The following is a 17,223-nucleotide window of genomic DNA, read 5'->3' as shown; positions in this document are numbered from 1 at the left end:
AGAGGGAAGCGAAGACCCTCTTTTTCATCCTAAATCAGGTGGGTAAGGAGGACAGCTCCCAGGTTCCTCATTCCTGCCCAGCCCCACAGAGGCGAAAACAAAACAGAAGTCATTTAAGAGAGAAATTAATGCAAACCATAGTCCCATGTTTTACAAGATTTTCCACGTAGATGTGAATAAAAAGAAATCGCTCAGGAAATCCAATAAGGAACCTCCCACAGCAAGATGCTCCGTGTCTACCTTTTATTGTGGAATCTACATCAGTAAGTTCCGCTAACAAAGTGTTCTTTTAAGCTCCGGCAACCTAATAACATCCCGGTGTAACACCGTTTGTTCTCCAGGAGGTAGTTTCCAAAGGCAAGACCAGCATGCAGGTTTCCCTCGCCCCCGGCACTCGGCAGTCTCTGCGATTATATCTGTCACATGGTTGGAAAACTAAACTTAGAAGTGAAATAGAATAAATGCAATGCCTGCCCCTGCGTCATTCTTGATAATCATCTCTGCTCTGACTGTCTACCTTTGCAGGGAAAGCAGAACCCCTTTGCAGTCCTGGGGGGGGTCTCATTTGTACAAACTGATGCCCCCTAGGACATCGTCCTAAGGGCACCTTTCCCCAGGCAAAAATGGGGTTTCTTTAGCCTTAGAACTGAGAAATTGCCCAACGGATTTATTGTCTGCCTTTCAGCTTATAGAATGCATTGCTATGTATTATTTTTCACCTCCCACATATCTTGCATATCTCTAGAGAGAAGGGAGTTCCATTCCTGATGAGGTGGTACCGTGTGTTTTTTTCTCTACAGGCAAAAAACACACACAACCCCGAGCTGGGCACCCGCAGGCAGGGCCTGCCTCGCTTCTCCCCAGACCCAGGAGCGGGGAGCGGCCCGCTCGCTGCCATCTGGGCTGGGAGTGAGGTCCAGGTCTGGTTCCGGTTCTGAGAGTGGGGCCTGGTCCCCCTCCCCGGCTGCTGGCCCTGCCTGATTCCCCTGCAGCCCCCTCCGCTTCCTCGGGCCACGGCTCCGGCTGGTCCTGGGACAGGACAGAGGCAGCAGGAAGGGGGTGGAGGGGGTCCCTGCAGGCCCCGCCGCCCCTCACCCCGTGGGGGGTTTGTGTGGAACCAGAGGAGCCGCGCCCCACAGACGCTGGTGGGGCCTGAGGGAGGGGAGCTCTGTGCCCACGGCCATCGGCCATCGTGTTGCTAAGGATGAGGACCTGCGGGGCGAGAAGCGCTGACCTCCCTCCCCCTCCAGCCAACAAGACCCCTGAGAAGCTGCAGCAGGCGGCCCTGCCCCTCCTGTCCAACGCCGAGGGCAAGAAGTTCTGGGGCAACAAGATCACCGACGTGATGGTCTGCGCCGGCGCCAGCGGCGTCTCCTCCTGCATGGGCGACTCTGGTGGCCCCCTGGTCTGCCAGAAGGACGGCACCTGGACCCTGGTGGGCATCGTGTCCTGGGGCAGCGGCACCTGCTCCACCTCCACGCCTGCCGTGTACGCCCGCGTCACGGAGCTCATGCCCTGGGTTGAGGAGATCCTGGCCAACAACTGAACCCGCGGCCCCTGCCCTCCCAGCCCTGAGTGTCCCCAATAAAAGCATCTGTACAGGAAAAAAAAACAAAAAAACAAAAAAAAAAACCCAAAAAACAACAACAACCCCAAACCAAACCAACAGAACAAACAAAATCCGGCTGTGTGAATGCTAAGAGCGGAGGGTGCCCTGTGACTTTCAAAACCGCCCCCGGAGGCACTTGTTCCTCTCCCATCTTGCAGATGAAGAAAGGGTGCCCCGGACGTGTTGTGGCCATGGCCGTGCTGCTATGCCTCGCCGAAGTCCAGAGTGGAAACCTGATTGCTCTGCTCTCCCGGCTGCTGAGCTCCTGGAGATCAGGAAGCATGTGGGATCCTAAGTCTCCGAACCCCCAGGCACCTGGCCCTGCAGCTGGCACCTCACAGAACCTCCCAACACCTGGAGGAAAAAGAGGGGGTGAGACCAACGGGGAGGAAGGGAGAGATGGAGACCCCTGGGGACCCGAGGGGAAGGTTATGAGTGCACTGGCGGCTCCAGCCTAGGCTCCAGGGAACGAGGATGTGAGGGGATGGGCCGGGTTGGGGCAGCGGGAGGGAGGGAAGGAGGGAGGGAGGGAGGGAGAAGGAAATCCAGAGACTTGCCAGGACGGGCTCGGGCACATCCCGCCCATGTCAGCCCTGCTGTACCCGGAAGCTCAGGGTTTCTTATCTTCCGTCAGAACCAACATGTACTAAGGACGCACTTTGCGTCTGTGGTACTTGGCAGAGCTGTTTTATTTATTGTTCTCAAAACACAGCAAGGCTGCATCCTCACCACAGTCAGAAAAGGAAGCCTGCGCCCTGGCCGGTTTGCTCAGTGGGTAGAGCCTCGGCAGTGCTTCCTGCCGAGACGCCGACAGGTCCTTAAAGGGGAGAAAACAGGGAGAGAAGCAAAAGGAGGCTTCTCAGAAGAGCTGATACACACCCCAGAGAAGCAACTTCCGTACCCCCTCGCTCACCCACCGAGGGGCAAGAGGTGGCCTGCTGAGTCCCCCCAGCTCTCCTGTGGTCAATGGCTGGTCCGTGGCTCAGGCCCCTGCGCGCCCCTCGGGGCTTGGTCCTGTCTAGATAGGAATCCTTGATAAAGTGGAATCACAAGGCATCAGTTTCCACATCTGCCTCCCACAGTGGATCAAACACTCCTCAGGGGCAAAGATCTGGTTTTGGCCATTCCCGCATCCTCTCAGGCTGCTGGGCACAGAGGCCGCCCTCACGTGGGTCCCCACGGAGGAGGAATGACAGCTTCTCCCGCAAAGCAGGCCTATAGGCTCCCTTTTCTAGAACCCACCCCTTCCTAGGAGGTGGGACCAGCTCAGAAGCTCCTGGCTGGAGTTTAAGGCTAAAAATATTTGACACCGATGGTCCTGGAAGGTGATAAGCTGCTGACTCAAGACGATCGTCTTCCTCTTCCGAGATAATTGCCTCATCCTTTGTCCAGTTGTTCTGCCCAGACACATCCTGGCCTCGTGCTTTCCTGCCACCTCTGCGTGTGCCTTCAGGGACTGCCCGTTTGGCTCAAACACCCTTTTCTGTTCGGGTACCCTTTGTTCTGTTGCTATCTCGGGTGTCATCCTACTGACCTGTGCTGTAGCCCCTCAACACCTCCACCAGGAGACCCTGACCACACACAGGCGGCACCCGGGACCCCAGGCTCCCACCCCCAAACCAGGATACAGTCCTTTGCGATCTGGGCTGTCCCAGAAAATCTGGGACACATACTCGTTAGTATAGAACCGACACTAAACCTTGATCCATTTTCAATTTGAATGGTTACCACAAACATATGGGAGAAACCACACACATATGGGACAGAAACAGTAAACAAAGCTTGTTCAAGTGTGTCCGACAGTTCTTGTTTTTACAGGCCTGGTGGCCATATTCCTGTAATTTTTCTAATGCAGTATTAATTCCAAATGGTCCATTAGTGGAAACGTTTTAACGCTGAATATTACGATACTTTTTATGTTGTCTTTTTATGTTTTCAGTAAAAATAGGTCTTTTGGTATATAATGAAGTATGATGGTTTCTACACCACTGTAGACTTTTCATCTAAAGTTACAGACCAGCCCTAGCCAGTTTGGTTCAGTGGATAGAGCATCGGCCCTCGGACGGAAGGGTCGTGGGTTCAATTCCGGTCAAGGGTGCCTGTCTTGGCTGCAGGCTCGATCCCCAGCCCAGTTGAGGTGCGTGCTGGAAGCAACCCATCGATGTGTCTCTCTCACATCAATGTTTCTCATTCTGTCTCTCCCCCTCCCTTCCACTCTCTCTTAAAAAAAAAAAAAATCAATGGATGAGAATGAACACTGAAATAAAATAAAACATCTGTAAAAATAAAATTACAGACCAGATGACACTGTCAGCAACCCCAGCTTAGGAGTCATCCCAGCCCAGATGCCAAATAGTGAGTGAAGAAGCCTCCGGAAGATTCCAGCCACTTGGATCGTCCCAAATGGAGCAAAGACAAAGCAGCCCCACTATACCTTGTCTGAATTTCTAATCTACGAATTCATAAATGTAAAAAAAAAAAGGTTTTACACCAAAAAAAAAAAAAAAAAAAAAAATCACCAGTGTAACACTCTTCTCGGACCATTTTCCTCAGTTTAGTACAGCGGTTCTCAACCTGTGGGTCGCACCCCTTTGGCAGTCAAACGACCCTTTCACAGGGGTCCCCTAAGACCATCCTGCATATCAGATATTTACATGACGATTCATAACAGCAGCAACATGACAGTTATGAAGTAGCAACGAAAATAATTTTATGGTTGGGTCACCACATGAGGAACTATATTTAAAGGGCCAGAAGGTTGAGAACCACTGGTTTAGTGTCTGAAGACAGTTACCACTGAAGTTTTACTAGTAGTTGAAGAAAAGGAGTATCTCCCTCCAGATTTTCCAGACTAAAAATTCCAGATATTCTAGTGCTTGGTGGTCCCATTCCATTAAGAGCAGAAGTTATTTCAACCACGTGGGTCCTGCCCTTACGCTGGGGGAGCTCTCTCCCGTGCAGAGAGGAAGGTGCCCGCCTGGAAGAGCGTCTTAGGGCTGGACCAGTCTCCTCTAGAGTAGTGAATGCTGGATTTCCACACCCTTTCTGGCATCCTGGCCCTAGGACTCTCCCTGTGACTGTCACGTTCTCGGAAGCACATGCAAGGCCCTGGAATCACAGCTTCGTCATCTGTCAAAGGCCAGGTTTATGAGCCGCCAAGGCGTGACGCTACACCCGCCAGGTGTGCTGAGGCTTGTGTGACTAATGCAGTGCCAGGGCTTGGGTACTTGTCTGATGGCCAGATCTGGGACGTTCATCAGGACAAAGAGGCCTAAGCCGTCGGTGTCTTTTGTCTTTGTTTCATGCCTTTAGAGATAGGAACCAGTACCTACTCTACTGTACATCGCCAGACAGGAGAGATGGGCTTCCAGGTCAGCATCAAAAGTAGTCGCTCCTTGGGGGTGACTTCAACCACAACCCCAACCCATGTGACTCAACCAGGAGTCTGGTGAGAACTCTGCTCTGATAGAGGCCCCAAGGCCTGCCAACTTCGCCTGGATCCATCTGGGTCACCCAGAAACGCCCTCCCCCCTGACTTGTGTTCTAAACCCAAGTCATCTGGTTTCAGTATCAATTTTATCTCAACTTTCAGCATATTTTCAACCAAAATGTCTAAATCAGAGTATCTAAACCTTTTCTAGTCTGTGACACTCACAGTGTGTGTGTGTGTGGGTGGTGTGTGTGTGTGAGAGAGAGAGAGAGAGAGAGAGAGAGAGGAGGAATTTCTGTGTCAGGAAGAGAAGTTGAGATCATTTAAAACTACTTTTCCACTAGTTCTGGAGCCCAAACAATTCACTAAAAAGATTTTACAATGACTGGAGAACAGTCAATTGAGGTTCTTTAATGTCATTTTATAAAGTAATTTTTACTGCATGAGTTTTGAAAGAAATCAAACAATACTTGAGAGTCTGGGGCATGGATCCCCTTTTATTTATAACTAGAGGCCCAGTGCATGAAATTGGTGCACTTGGGGGGGGGGCGGTTCCCTCAGCCCCCGCCACTGCCGCTGTGCTCACCAGCCATGAAACCAGCTTCTGTCTGAGCAGCGCTCCCCCTTTGGGAGCACACTGACCACCAGGGAGCACCTCCTGCTTTGAGCGTCTGCCCCCTGGTGGTCAGTGCATGTCATAGCGACTGGTCGTTTCGCTGTTCGGTCAATTTGCATATTAGCCTTTTATTATATAGGATACTATTAAACAGCTCTTCAGCTCTAGAATGTATTCCGTGTTCATTGAGAAGTATAATTATCTTCACCTCCAACCTTAATTCTACAATATTTACTAAGCATGTTTATTAGAAGGTGGTATATTTACTTAATTTATATGTTCAGTTATTAAAACATGCTGAACAGTGAAGCAGCTCAGAGCCTCCCTCATCTCTCAGGTACCCTCTGTTCCAATGCCTTGCCTCTGCCGATCCAGAGCCACCATGCCTCAGCTTCCCCACTCCGTCTCCCATCCTGGCAGATGGAGGACAGCATTTGGACTCAGGTGGACGCAAATCTGCAAATACATTCAAGGCCGTCGCAGAGCTGTCTGAGCCCAGTGCTCCATCCAACCAGCAAAAGACAATTTGGGAAATAGCAAGTGTTTCTTCTTTCTCCTCCCTGGAACCCACCCTCTCCCCCTCCTCAGGAGGCCAGTTAGTTCATGGAGTAAGCCCTGCTTTCGGACTTTCCTCGAGGACTCAGAAAGGCCCGCCCCCAGGTTCTGCTGCCTCTGGCTTGCTTCACCTCCCACACACATTCTCTGTTGCTGAGACCACAACATCCACACCATACAATTTAATTCTGGATCACACACTGTCAAGTGCCTGACAATCATAGCACAGGTGCTAGTCTTGCCTTCACTACGGGAAGCCCCTGGAAATGTACTTCTCCTTGACAACAGCTCCTGGCTCTGTGATTCACTTACAGCAGATGCTCGGTAGATGAAACACTTGCCTTTATAGCAAATCTTTCCTGTGAGGGTGGTGAGTGGACTCAGACAACCAGCCCTCGCAGGCCAGGCGCTGAGCTGACGCTAGGCCTGTGGCTTCCCTGAGGTGCCCTGCCAAGCAGTGATGTCAACCGTGCATTCCATAGCCATGCCCAAGGCCTGTCTGGAGGGCCCCTCTGGCTTCTCCTAGCCCTTGTAAATTCAGTTTCTTAGGAACTCCCTCCTCCCTCCACCCTTCCACAGTAGCCCTCCTTAAGTTTAATCCGAGGCGTTTGTGAAAAGGGTATTTTTCTCTCCCCATTGCTGCTGCAGAGCACCGCCTCCGGCCTGTGAAAGGGCAGGTTGGATGAAGGAATTGCTGGGCTAACAGGAGGGTGAGGAGGTCAGTGGGTGAGTAGAAGAATGAAGCAGGCATGCCCTGGGATGATGCCCTCGGGGAGAGACTCCTGCTGGTTCAAGACCCCACTGGGATGCCATTTACTCCACAGGGTGAAGTGTTTTCAAAAGCATTTTCAAACGTCTGTAACTTAGAAACTGGAAGATTTATGAACGTGGAATCAAAACACGGCAAGACACTTATACGGGTAATTCTAGCATTTGGTACACCCCAGCATAGTCATTTATGCCTGGTTGCTAGGTGATCATTGTTTGAAATGTTCAATGTTTTTATTCACCACCTATGCTAGAGGTCCATCACTTCCCTCGAATGAAATCCAGCGGGTTGAGAACCGCTGGATTAATGGAAAGACGAACTGTGCAAACGCGAGGGTTAACGTTCCCTTTAAGAGTCAGGCCTGAAGCCGGCCTGTGCCCTCACTGTGGCCTCCCCTGCCCCCATCATCTCCTTCCTCTTCTCCACTTTGTTCTGTCCTGGCGTCAAGAGTGGCTCCCGGGCCAGCTCCTGAGGACCCCAGTTCAGGTGAACAACACAGTCATTTTGTGAAAGCTGGACGTTCCACTCCGGAACTCGGAACTGGGCTTCGGTGCCTAGAAAGGAGGTTGAGCCAAACGGACAGTTGAAATAAATCCACCAGAGGATGTTGCAAACCACCCTGAACCGGAGGCGGCCATGCCCCCAGGCCCTGGGCAAGTTGAAAGAAACGACAAGCTACATGGCCACCCCACCCCTTGGTCCATGGACATGCATTTCTCCTCCGATTGTTGCCCAGTAAGAAGGCCGACCGCAGTTTGCCTGGGGCGTCCTTCTCTCTCCAGTGCTCCCCACTGCAGCAGCTTCACAAAAGCACCTGCCTTCACCCTAGCCTGCGCCTGCTTTCACGGTGAGGTTGCTGGGCTTGGCCATTTCACGGCACCATTTGGACACACAGTGTCTGGGTTTGCCCACCAAGAGCATCTTTTCCTGGATCTTGGCAGCAGTTGGGTGTTGAGGAGGACACGGGAGGGCAGATCTCTCTCTCCCATTCCCACCCATGAATTCCTCCCAGGCCCTCTCGCTGGGCAGGCCTCCTGCCTGGGTGGGACCGAAAGACTTGCACACGACACCAGCGCGTTGCACCTATGTATTCAGTTCCCTATGTACTGGAGTAACAGGGGCCTAGGAAGGGGAAGAAAAACACTGGAAGAGCTGCCTGGCCGGAGTAACTACCTAACTACATCATGGCTTCCTACGCTTCACAAAATCATCTTCCTACAGGAGAATCGGCTGCCGCAGGGGTAGCAGGGGTTGCAAGGGTCGCAGGGGCTGCAGGGGCTGCAGGGGTTGCAGGGGTTGCAGGGGTTACAGGGGTTGCAGGGGTTACAGGGGTTGCAGGGGTTGCAGGGGTTGCAGGGGTTGCAGGGGCTGCAGGGAGACGTGCAGGGGTAGCACGGAGACTCGATCTTGACGCAGCTGCCCAGCCCGTAGGAGTAGGTCACGTCCTTCTCGTCCACGCACGGGGGCAGGCTGAACTCCTTGCAGATGTTCATGTAGCTGTACTTCTTCGAGCCCAGGCAGTCATACCTATTCTCCCGCTCCGCTGACACGCACACCTTTCCGTCCTTCACGCGGACCTTCACTTGGTCGGGTTCAAAGCCGCACACGTTCACCGATCCTAAAATGTTACTGCTACAGCAAGAGGAGGCCAGAATCCTGTTGGTGGTTCTTCTCAGTCTGCGATGGAGAACATGGACAGGGCGAGAGGAAAATCTCAGAACTCAGCTTGAGAAGCAATCTGTTGATCTCTATTTTTTTTTTTTTAATAGCGAAAGTAAACACCCATCCGTATGGAAAATCACATTTTACAGAAGTGTATAAAGTAAACTACAAAAGGCCTCCCATGTAAATGACACTCCCCACAGGTAAACCTCTGTTAACAACAGTGAGAGGCTTGGCCTTCCAGATATTTCTTTTGTGTTTAAATCCCAGCTCCTCCTTTGATCAGTTACGGAAACTTGGGCAGGTTCCTTGCCCTCGCTGTGCCTCAGTTTCCTCATCTGTAAAATGAAAATAGTAACAGTACCTACATCATAGTATTGGCTCAATGAAATGATGTATTTTGCCTAAAATTGTACTCGGCACATTATACACCCTGCTTAATTATTACCATGATCATTATTATTATTATTATTATTATTTTTTTAATATATTTTATTGACTTTTTACAGAGAGGAAGGGAGAGAGATAGAGAGTTAGAAACATCGATGAGAGAGAAACACCAATCAGCTGCCTCCTGCACATCTCCCACTGGGGATATGCCCGCAACCCAGGTACATGCCCTTGACCGGAATCGAACCTGGAACCTTTCAGTCCGCAGGCCGACGCTCTATCCACTGAGCCAAACCGGTTTCGGCCATGATCATTATTATTATTACTATTATGTTTTTTTTTTTTTTTTTTTTTTTTTTTTTTTTTAACAGGATCCAACTAATAAGATACCATTTAAAATGATGGCTGTCAGCCTTAGAATTCAGCCCTGCTTATCCATGGGACAGGTGCCATCACTGGGCCATCACACAGACTCAGCCTCAACACCCCATCAACAAATGACAAGGCTGGATGCCACGCCCTGCCTCGTCTCCTCCTGCCGGTGGCTGCTCCAGGCTCTGGATGGCTGGCCCCAGCAGGGAAGTCCCCTTGCAGGGGGCTGTGTGCTGGATCCTACCACCTCCTCGCCTAGTGACTTCATGTTGGCAGCTTGAAATATAGCATGGTGAGCACCTTTACACCATGGAAATTGGCAAACACTACGCATCAAGGTTTTTCTCTTCCCACCACCAAGCTGATTGGTAGGTACCCCTGCTGGTGGCCCTTGGAGCAGATCTCCATGGGTTATGTAGAGCGGCCTTATTGCTGCTCCTCAGTCCGGTGCATAAATCCTGAATAATACAACATCCATAACAGCAGCTCACACGAATCAATCACTTATGATACACCAGGAGGTGGTCAAGTGAAGTGCATAGGAGCACAAGTCCTGCAACCCGTTTAGGTCCAAATCTTGGCTCTGCCACGTGGACAAGTTACTGAATCTCTGTGCCTCAGTTTCCGCATCTGTAACTCTGGGACCTACTTCTGGAGTTGTTGTGAGGCTTAAATTAGTGAATGAATTAAAAGTATTTATAATAGTGCTTGGCACGTGCTGGAGATGTTGGGTTTTGTCTCCCCAGCCCCCCACCCCCACCCCCACAATGTACCATAGAAAGTGCTAACCTGGTAAAGGCATTGTTTTGTTTAATCTTCACAATAACCCTTTATTGCCAATGTAATTATCACCGTTTTACAGGTGAGGAGAAGGGAACAGTGGTGAATGGCAGGGTCGGGATTCATATGCAGGCCTGTTAATGGCAAGATTATGAGCTCTCAGACGCTGGCCTGCCAGGGTCCATTTTCTAAATGCCCAATCCTTCCCAAGACAACTCAGCGCTCTGAAATGGTCTTTTATCCCTTACATTAAGACAATCTGTGTTCTAAGAGAGACTCCTGGCAACTCTTGTATCTCTGTCTCCAAAGGAAGGCCTTGGTGTGTGGGATTCCTAGAACTTCTTCCAGTTTGAGGCGTCTGGACTCAATGATTGGGCTATTGGTTTGAGATACATTTTGAATTCTTACTTTTTATGCTGAATTTTATTTATACGCTTCTTTTTGTTACATAAGTTAGGTAAGTTCATTGCAGAAAACTCAGGAAATACAGATAAGCAAAAAGATGGCGTATATTTTTTTTAAATACCCATAAGTCTATATAACATTTAACATTTTGGGGTTAGACTCTGTGTGTGTGTGTATCTATTTCTACATAGATATATAGTTTTGTGTGTGCTATTATGAAATCATGCTATACATATGGCTTCGAATCTGCATTTTTCTCTTGATAAGCCCTATCATGATTGGTTTAACAATGTGAGCCCTTGTACTGACAGTTATAAACCAGGGTTCTTACTGGCTAATTCCAAAATGGTCTAATAGAAGATGTTGAGGCTGACAAAAATCTTAGGCAAGGCACCCAGAGGACTGGGACAGTCATTCGGCTCCATTTCCACCCCTGGGGGTGGTATGGGGCCCAGGTGTGCCAGGGTACCCATAGGCCATACTAAGAGGAAAGGAAGAGAATTGGACTGTCTTTGAAATCTGTACGTGACCCTGTGAGAACAACAGGAGAAAAGGCATTCTCTCTGTCTGGATGGCCAGAGAGCAGCACACAAAGGGGCTCCATGCCTCAGTGGATGGAGCACAGGCCTGAAGCCCCAACAGCCCGAGCCAAGAGAGGAGCACAGAGCAGACGAGTGCCCCAGGTCTCCAAGACTCTCCCTTGGTGTGTGTGGACTGAGAGCCAAGCTCTTCTGTTCAGCTCAGACCTTCCAGGTGGAGATAAGAAACATCCAAAACATCAAAGTCCGCCATGCAGGCAGGGCTGGGCCTCACAAAGAATGGCCAGGGACCCCAAGCAGGATTGCTAGACCTGGCTACTGCCACGACTGATTTCACCGAGGCCCCAGGCCCTGTGCAGGAGGCAGATCTGGGAGCCAGATCTATAAGCCACAGCAGACTCCAAGGTCCATCTCCTCCTCTTAGCAACCTGCATCTTCGGGGACAATTTCATGTATTTTATTGCTTAGGCTCCCCCTCTTCTCTGTTCCCATCACTCTGTCTCCTTTGTCCCTGCAGCAGCTGCACAGGAGTCTCTCCAAAGTGGATCTTCAGAAAGTTGCCCAGGAAGTCTTGGCACGGCCAGGTTTTTCTTCCTTTTGTTCCTAGGTCAGAGGCTAACAGCGAGGATGTGCGGTTTTCGGAGAAATTGCCAGAGCCACATTTTACTCATCAGACTCATCTCTCAACGTGCAACTTGACTCCTGCCTAGAGGTGGCCTCCTCATCCCACATGGGATCGTCCGTGGCTCCGTGGGGACTGCCTCCTGTACTTGTCATGACGGAGCTTAGCCACAGTAAACAGGAAACTGGCCCCTTTGGTTTGTTGCGGAAGCCTCTTGGAAAGCTGGGGTAAAGCGAGTGGACGGCCAGTGTCTATGTCTGCCACCTCTTCTCCCTACTGACTCTGAATTTCACCTGAACGTACAACCAAGCGCCTGAAGGTGACACACACGGCCCACTGCAATGATGAGCTACACAGCCAGCCATCTTCACAAAGGTATAACCGCGGTGCAGCCTGGTGATGAATACAGTAACAAAGATGTCAGAAAGGCCTCTTGCCCTAGCTGGTTTGGCTCAGTGGATAGAGTGTCGGCTTGTGGACTGAAGGGTCCCGATTGCAGTCAAGGGCACATTCCCCGTGTTGTGGGCTGGATCCTCAGTAGGGGGCGTGCAGGAGGCAGCCAATCAATGATTCTCTCATTATTGATGTTTCTCTCTCTCTCTCTTCCTCTCCCTTCCTCTCTGATATCATATATATATATATATATATATATATATATATATATATATATATATGCCTCACTTTACTCAAGAGCCAAGGGGAGTAGGCCTTTCTCTAGTGGTCCTTGAGGTACTTTGCTTTTTCTGCTAATTTAGAGCCCTTTAGGACCTAGTAAACTAGATCCCTCTTTTCCAACATGTTTTTCCCCTTCTTTCTTCTCCCTCTTCCCTTCTTTTCCGGCCTTGTCTCTTTTCTCCAGATTTTGGTTGATACCGAAGAACGATGCCATGGCAGGAGCGCATCCCCGATGCAGGTGCACCCCCCACAGAGCTGGTGGAAACAGGTGGCTCGGCCCCACCCCCAGAGTTCTGACTCAGCAGGCCTGCCAGAGGAGCTGAGAATTTGCATTTCTAACAAGTTCCAGGTGGTGCTCCCGCTGCTGGCCCAGAGATCGCTCTTTGAGAATCACTGGCCAGACTAGGCAAGCCTGGCTTCAAGTCCCGGATCTCCCACCTCCTGGTGACCAAGGACAGGGCTGCAAAGTCTGTTTCATGATTGTAAGATGGCCACGATGGTACAAGGATGAAACGAAGTGGAAGGTCGAGGGACAGTTTCACTCTTAAAGGGTAAGTCTATCAGGCTCCACCTTATTCAGGCTTTCCCCAAACCTGAGGTTTGAAGTGACCAAACCCCGTCCTGTATCATTAAATAAGGCCAAACGGAATAGCAGACATGCACTTGGCCTAGATGGGCAGCAGCTCCTACTCCTGCCCTCCGGGGGTGACTGGGCTCCGAGACCTGTGGGTATGAGGAGACTGAGATTCCTCCCTTCCCACGGAAGGAAGCCAGTCTTTCACCCGCCAGGGTTCCCCCCTTTAACCAGGCCATAGCTTCTGAGTCAAGGAACGGGGTGAGGGTGGGGGATGGAAAGGTTTCCCCGAGGGCTCAAAACTGGGCCAGGCCCTGCTAACCCGGCAAAGAAGCCACCATGTGGGCTGGCCTTCATCAGCCTCAAGAGTAAGAGTGATTCCGTGAAAACCCCGTTCTCAGAGTGTGAAGGGCCGAACCAGGAAAGAAATGAGAAGGCAGATGTGTGAGGTTCACAGAAGACGGGTGCCCCTTGTGTGGGGATCTTCGAGGGTATTTTTCACTGAGACTCAGACCGACCACAGTGGTGAGTGGGGCGACGTGCAACCTCAGGACCAGTTTCCAGGTGTCAGCCAAGGCTGCAGGGGTGAGGCCACTGGCCCCCTGCAGTGTGGCTGCAAGTCGAGGTTCCTTTGTCCATGAAGACTTCTGCCAGGAGCAGAGCAGCTGCAGGGCCTCATTCATTAGGTACCAAACCCCGAAGGGCAGGGGAGCCTGGCAGCTGGCTCTTGTTTCTCCCACGTGAGTACAGAGCACGGAGAGCCCACAAAGTGAGGCGCTGACTGAGGTGCAAACCAAGTCGGGTTGGCGGCACAGCTTCTTACAAAGGAAATCCAATTCCGTTACTTCAGTCCTTGGACGTCCAGAAGAGGAAGGAAGGGTCAGGGGAGCCGCCAGCGTGTGCTTGCTGTGCAGGCGTTAATTTGGTGGGAAAGAGAACATCCAAGAAGCTAAAGAAACCAGAGTACTTGCTTGGGTCTCTGCTGAGGAAGACACCGCCAACGTGTCTCTTGAACTGCTCAGTAAACAAGGAGAATGATCGGCCTTCCAGCCCCAGTGTCTACCCACATGCACACAAGTATGCAGGCACTCGCATCCATCACGTAGATACACTCAGGGATGCTCAGGAAACTCGGGGAGCAATTCAACTGTCAGGAAACTCTTCCCATCAGTTGGTGAAGCAGCAGCAGCGCAGAGCAGACGGACTCCCACACAGAAACTCTGTGCCGGTGAGGCCGTGGCAGCCGCAGACCAAGGAACCTTACTTTCTGGGTCGGCAAAGAACCTTCTGGACAACATCTGACAGGACACATCCTACCTGACCAAACAGCTAGCGTGTTTTTTTTTTTGTTTGTTTTTTAAAGGAGCAAAAGGTCATGAATATGATTGCTAAACTCAACAAGCTTCAGGCAATGTTTCACACCGAAAATTGTTGTTTTTTTAAAAAAAAATTGAATCAAGCTAATATTTCTGGATCTGTTTAGTCACGGATTGGGCGTTAGCTGCGATGTAAGCAAAAAAGAGGCATTTCACTGGAAGAAAAAATATGAACAGTGAGAGTCCTCTGGGATTGGGGCCAGAGCTTGAAATTTTCATCCATATTCAGGAAAAATGGAATATTTAGGATAGCGAAATGCTGCGCTGTCAGAAATAGAGCGTAGGAGGGTGTGCATGTGCTGGAAGGGAAGGGGCTGCGAGGAGACACAAGAGGGCAAGTCTGAGGTCACTTGTAAAATGGATCTACCAGTTTAGAGATCTGGGAGTCAATGTAAAGACCTCACCAGCTTCCTGTACTGCCGCAGGCACAGAGAAAGTGAGCAAAAATCCAGACATTGTCAGGGAAGGTATCACAAACCATTGAAAGTGTTACCTTGTGTACAGACCTCTCTGCTGAGAATTAAGCTTGGGGTCTAATTCAAGAAGTAGGGCCTCCTGGAGGCGGAGGGGGCCTCCAGGATAGAGAGGATAAAGAACAGAGGCTTTCTCCCCGGAGCGCCTGGAGAGGAGGGACAGCTAGGGGGCATGGGCTGAAGGACCTGAATCCAAGGTCATCAGCGTTCAAAGGGAGAGGGAGCGTGGACACAGACCAAGTATTACAAAAGAACCCCTGGCTCAATGTGCATACTTCTTGTAACTTGGTACTCCAAGGAGTAAAAATAAAAAGTGGTTCAAGTTGAGTGTAGATGAGTTTATAGGCAGTAACCCCATCCTCCACTATTAAGGCAGGTTTGTTCTTGGCCTTTGGTGACTGATGACATGAACAATAATTGCCTTGTTACCCTTTCCAGTGAAACACCACTGTCACTGTTGTCAAGGGTCCCACTCACTCTCTGTCTCCCCATCTCCTTCTCTCTCTCTCTCTCTCTCTCTCTTAATTAATCATCAGGATGGGACAATGCTGTTTAAAGATAGAAACTTGCAATGAGTAGTAAATAAGTTCTAGTGATCTAACATTAGCACAGTATAGAAATATAGACAAGAATATTGTATTATAATCATCAAACTTGCTAAGGGACTAGAACTTAATTATTTCAACCACTAAAAAGAAATGATAATTATGTTATATGATTATAGAGGTGCTAATTATCGCTACAATGGCAGTCATATTACATTATACGAATGTAACAAATTAACATGTTGTACACCTTAAATTTACACAACGGTATATGTCAAGTATAGTTCAACAAAAATATCTATTTGTGCACATCCTTAAAAAATAGCATATTAAATAGTTTTGGTTTTTTTTGGTACCTTGTTTTTTTCACTTAATACAACAATACCTAAAATGCTTCATCAATCCTTTTTACATCTACATTATCATTTCAATGTATGGATGGACCAGAATTTATTTCACCAGGGGACTGGGCTTTCAAGCAGTTTTTTCAATAATTGTAACAGACTAAACAGCATATGTGGAAAGTAAGAAAAGGAAAGCTTCTCCAGACGAAAAAAAGAAAATGTAATGAAACAGAAAACATTTTAAATGACTTTTAAAATTACCCAATTCAATTAATTAAGCCTTTTCAGCTCTGTTCTGAAAGTGGAGACTCTCAGTTCTGTAGTTTATTTGCACGACCTTTAGTAGAGTCGGAGGGGCCAACATAATAGAAGCCAACTCCAGATGAATTTTAAGTCTTTATCTGAAGTTGGGGGATGAGAGAAAGGTCTTCCGACATCACCCAGAAAATGCCTCTATTGTTCAATTTGCTCTTAAAGCCTCGGGCAGACATTAAGGATTTGATCAATTATTATTACTTCTCCTGGAGTCATTTCTGTAAGTCCAAATATACTCAAATCACTTTATTCATAACCAGAAAAAATGTGTGGTTCACTGCTTGCAATAGCTTTTTAATGACACCTCCTGCTTCTCTCCCTCATTAAAGCCATATTATTTATCATGTTGGCACTCCTGCTATAAACCAACAACAATCCTGCCAATTGACATCATTACACTGTCTTTTGAGAATCTTCTAATCCCCATCACAGACCCTTTTCCTCTTTTCTTAAATCTTTGCTAAGCCACCAGAGGCATTAACCTGAACCCTCTTCCTCTTTGTTCAAGTATCGATGGTCCCATCCCCCTACCCTTATCTAACTTATAAGGCTAATTATACCAACTATAAAAAATCTTAAAAAGTTCCTTTACTTGGCAAGCTCTCTCTTTTCATCTTCTATGGCTCTAATGGCTTTCCTCTCCAAACTTCTGAGGGATGGTCGGAGACAGTAAAGCTTGAAGTCACACAGGCAACAAGGGTAGTAGAGATCGCACAGGCCGCAGGCTCGTGAGCGCTTCGAATAGCACAGGCAGTACGGGTATGGGTGCAAGTCACAACAGCAGTACGGGTGCATATATAAGTCACACAGGCATCGTGTGCTGAGCTCGTCGATGCATCTCAATTGCCTCAGTTCTCTGTCCACCTTCTTTATGTCCCTTCTAACACTGTCCAAAAGACAACTCAGTGCAGCCATTACAGTCACACCTTATTGTTCTGTGAGTACCGTTGGGAAATGGCACTCGGGGGAAAAAAATTGTTCTAAGCTCTTCTCAGAAGTTTCTTTTAAAAATAAATCAGGCACACATGCTTCACTTACTTTAAAGCTTGTGTTCTGTGACCTCACCACCCCTGAAGGATGTCATAGTCGCTTGGTTGCCATGAGAACCGTACACAGACACGGTCTCCAGAGGCCCTCCTCAGGGTTATAAAGCTGCTCTCAGAACTATACTA

The 17,223-nt window shown here is 49.2% G+C and overlaps 1 protein-coding gene across 1 annotated transcript; it reads right to left on the bottom strand.

The window, feature by feature from the left end:
* Positions 1–8,178: 8,178 nt before the first annotated feature.
* ODF1 (outer dense fiber of sperm tails 1) lies at positions 8,179–16,966 on the bottom strand. Its single transcript, XM_036338355.1, has 2 exons — positions 16,644–16,966; positions 8,179–8,656 (listed from the first exon to the last, which is right to left on the bottom strand). Exons 1-2 carry the CDS (start codon positions 16,964–16,966, stop codon positions 8,179–8,181), a joined length of 801 nt encoding a protein of 266 aa, XP_036194248.1.
* Between the last annotated feature and the right edge of the window lie 257 nt (positions 16,967–17,223).

The sequence above is a fragment of the Myotis myotis genome, unplaced genomic scaffold, assembly GCF_014108235.1.
Source record: "Myotis myotis isolate mMyoMyo1 unplaced genomic scaffold, mMyoMyo1.p scaffold_m19_p_16, whole genome shotgun sequence".
NCBI classification, from domain to species: domain Eukaryota; kingdom Metazoa; phylum Chordata; class Mammalia; order Chiroptera; family Vespertilionidae; genus Myotis; species Myotis myotis.
This window is presented reverse-complemented; position numbering and strand designations above follow the sequence as displayed.

Bases quoted from the DNA above. Each gene is read 5' to 3' on its own strand.
- ODF1 (XM_036338355.1), bottom strand. From the start codon at position 16,966: ATGGCTGCACTGAGTTGTCTTTTGGACAGTGTTAGAAGGGACATAAAG. The intron at 8,657-16,643 runs GTAAAGGAACTT...TCTCCATCGCAG, and splicing joins GAAAAGAGAGAGCTTGCCAA to ACTGAGAAGAACCACCAACA.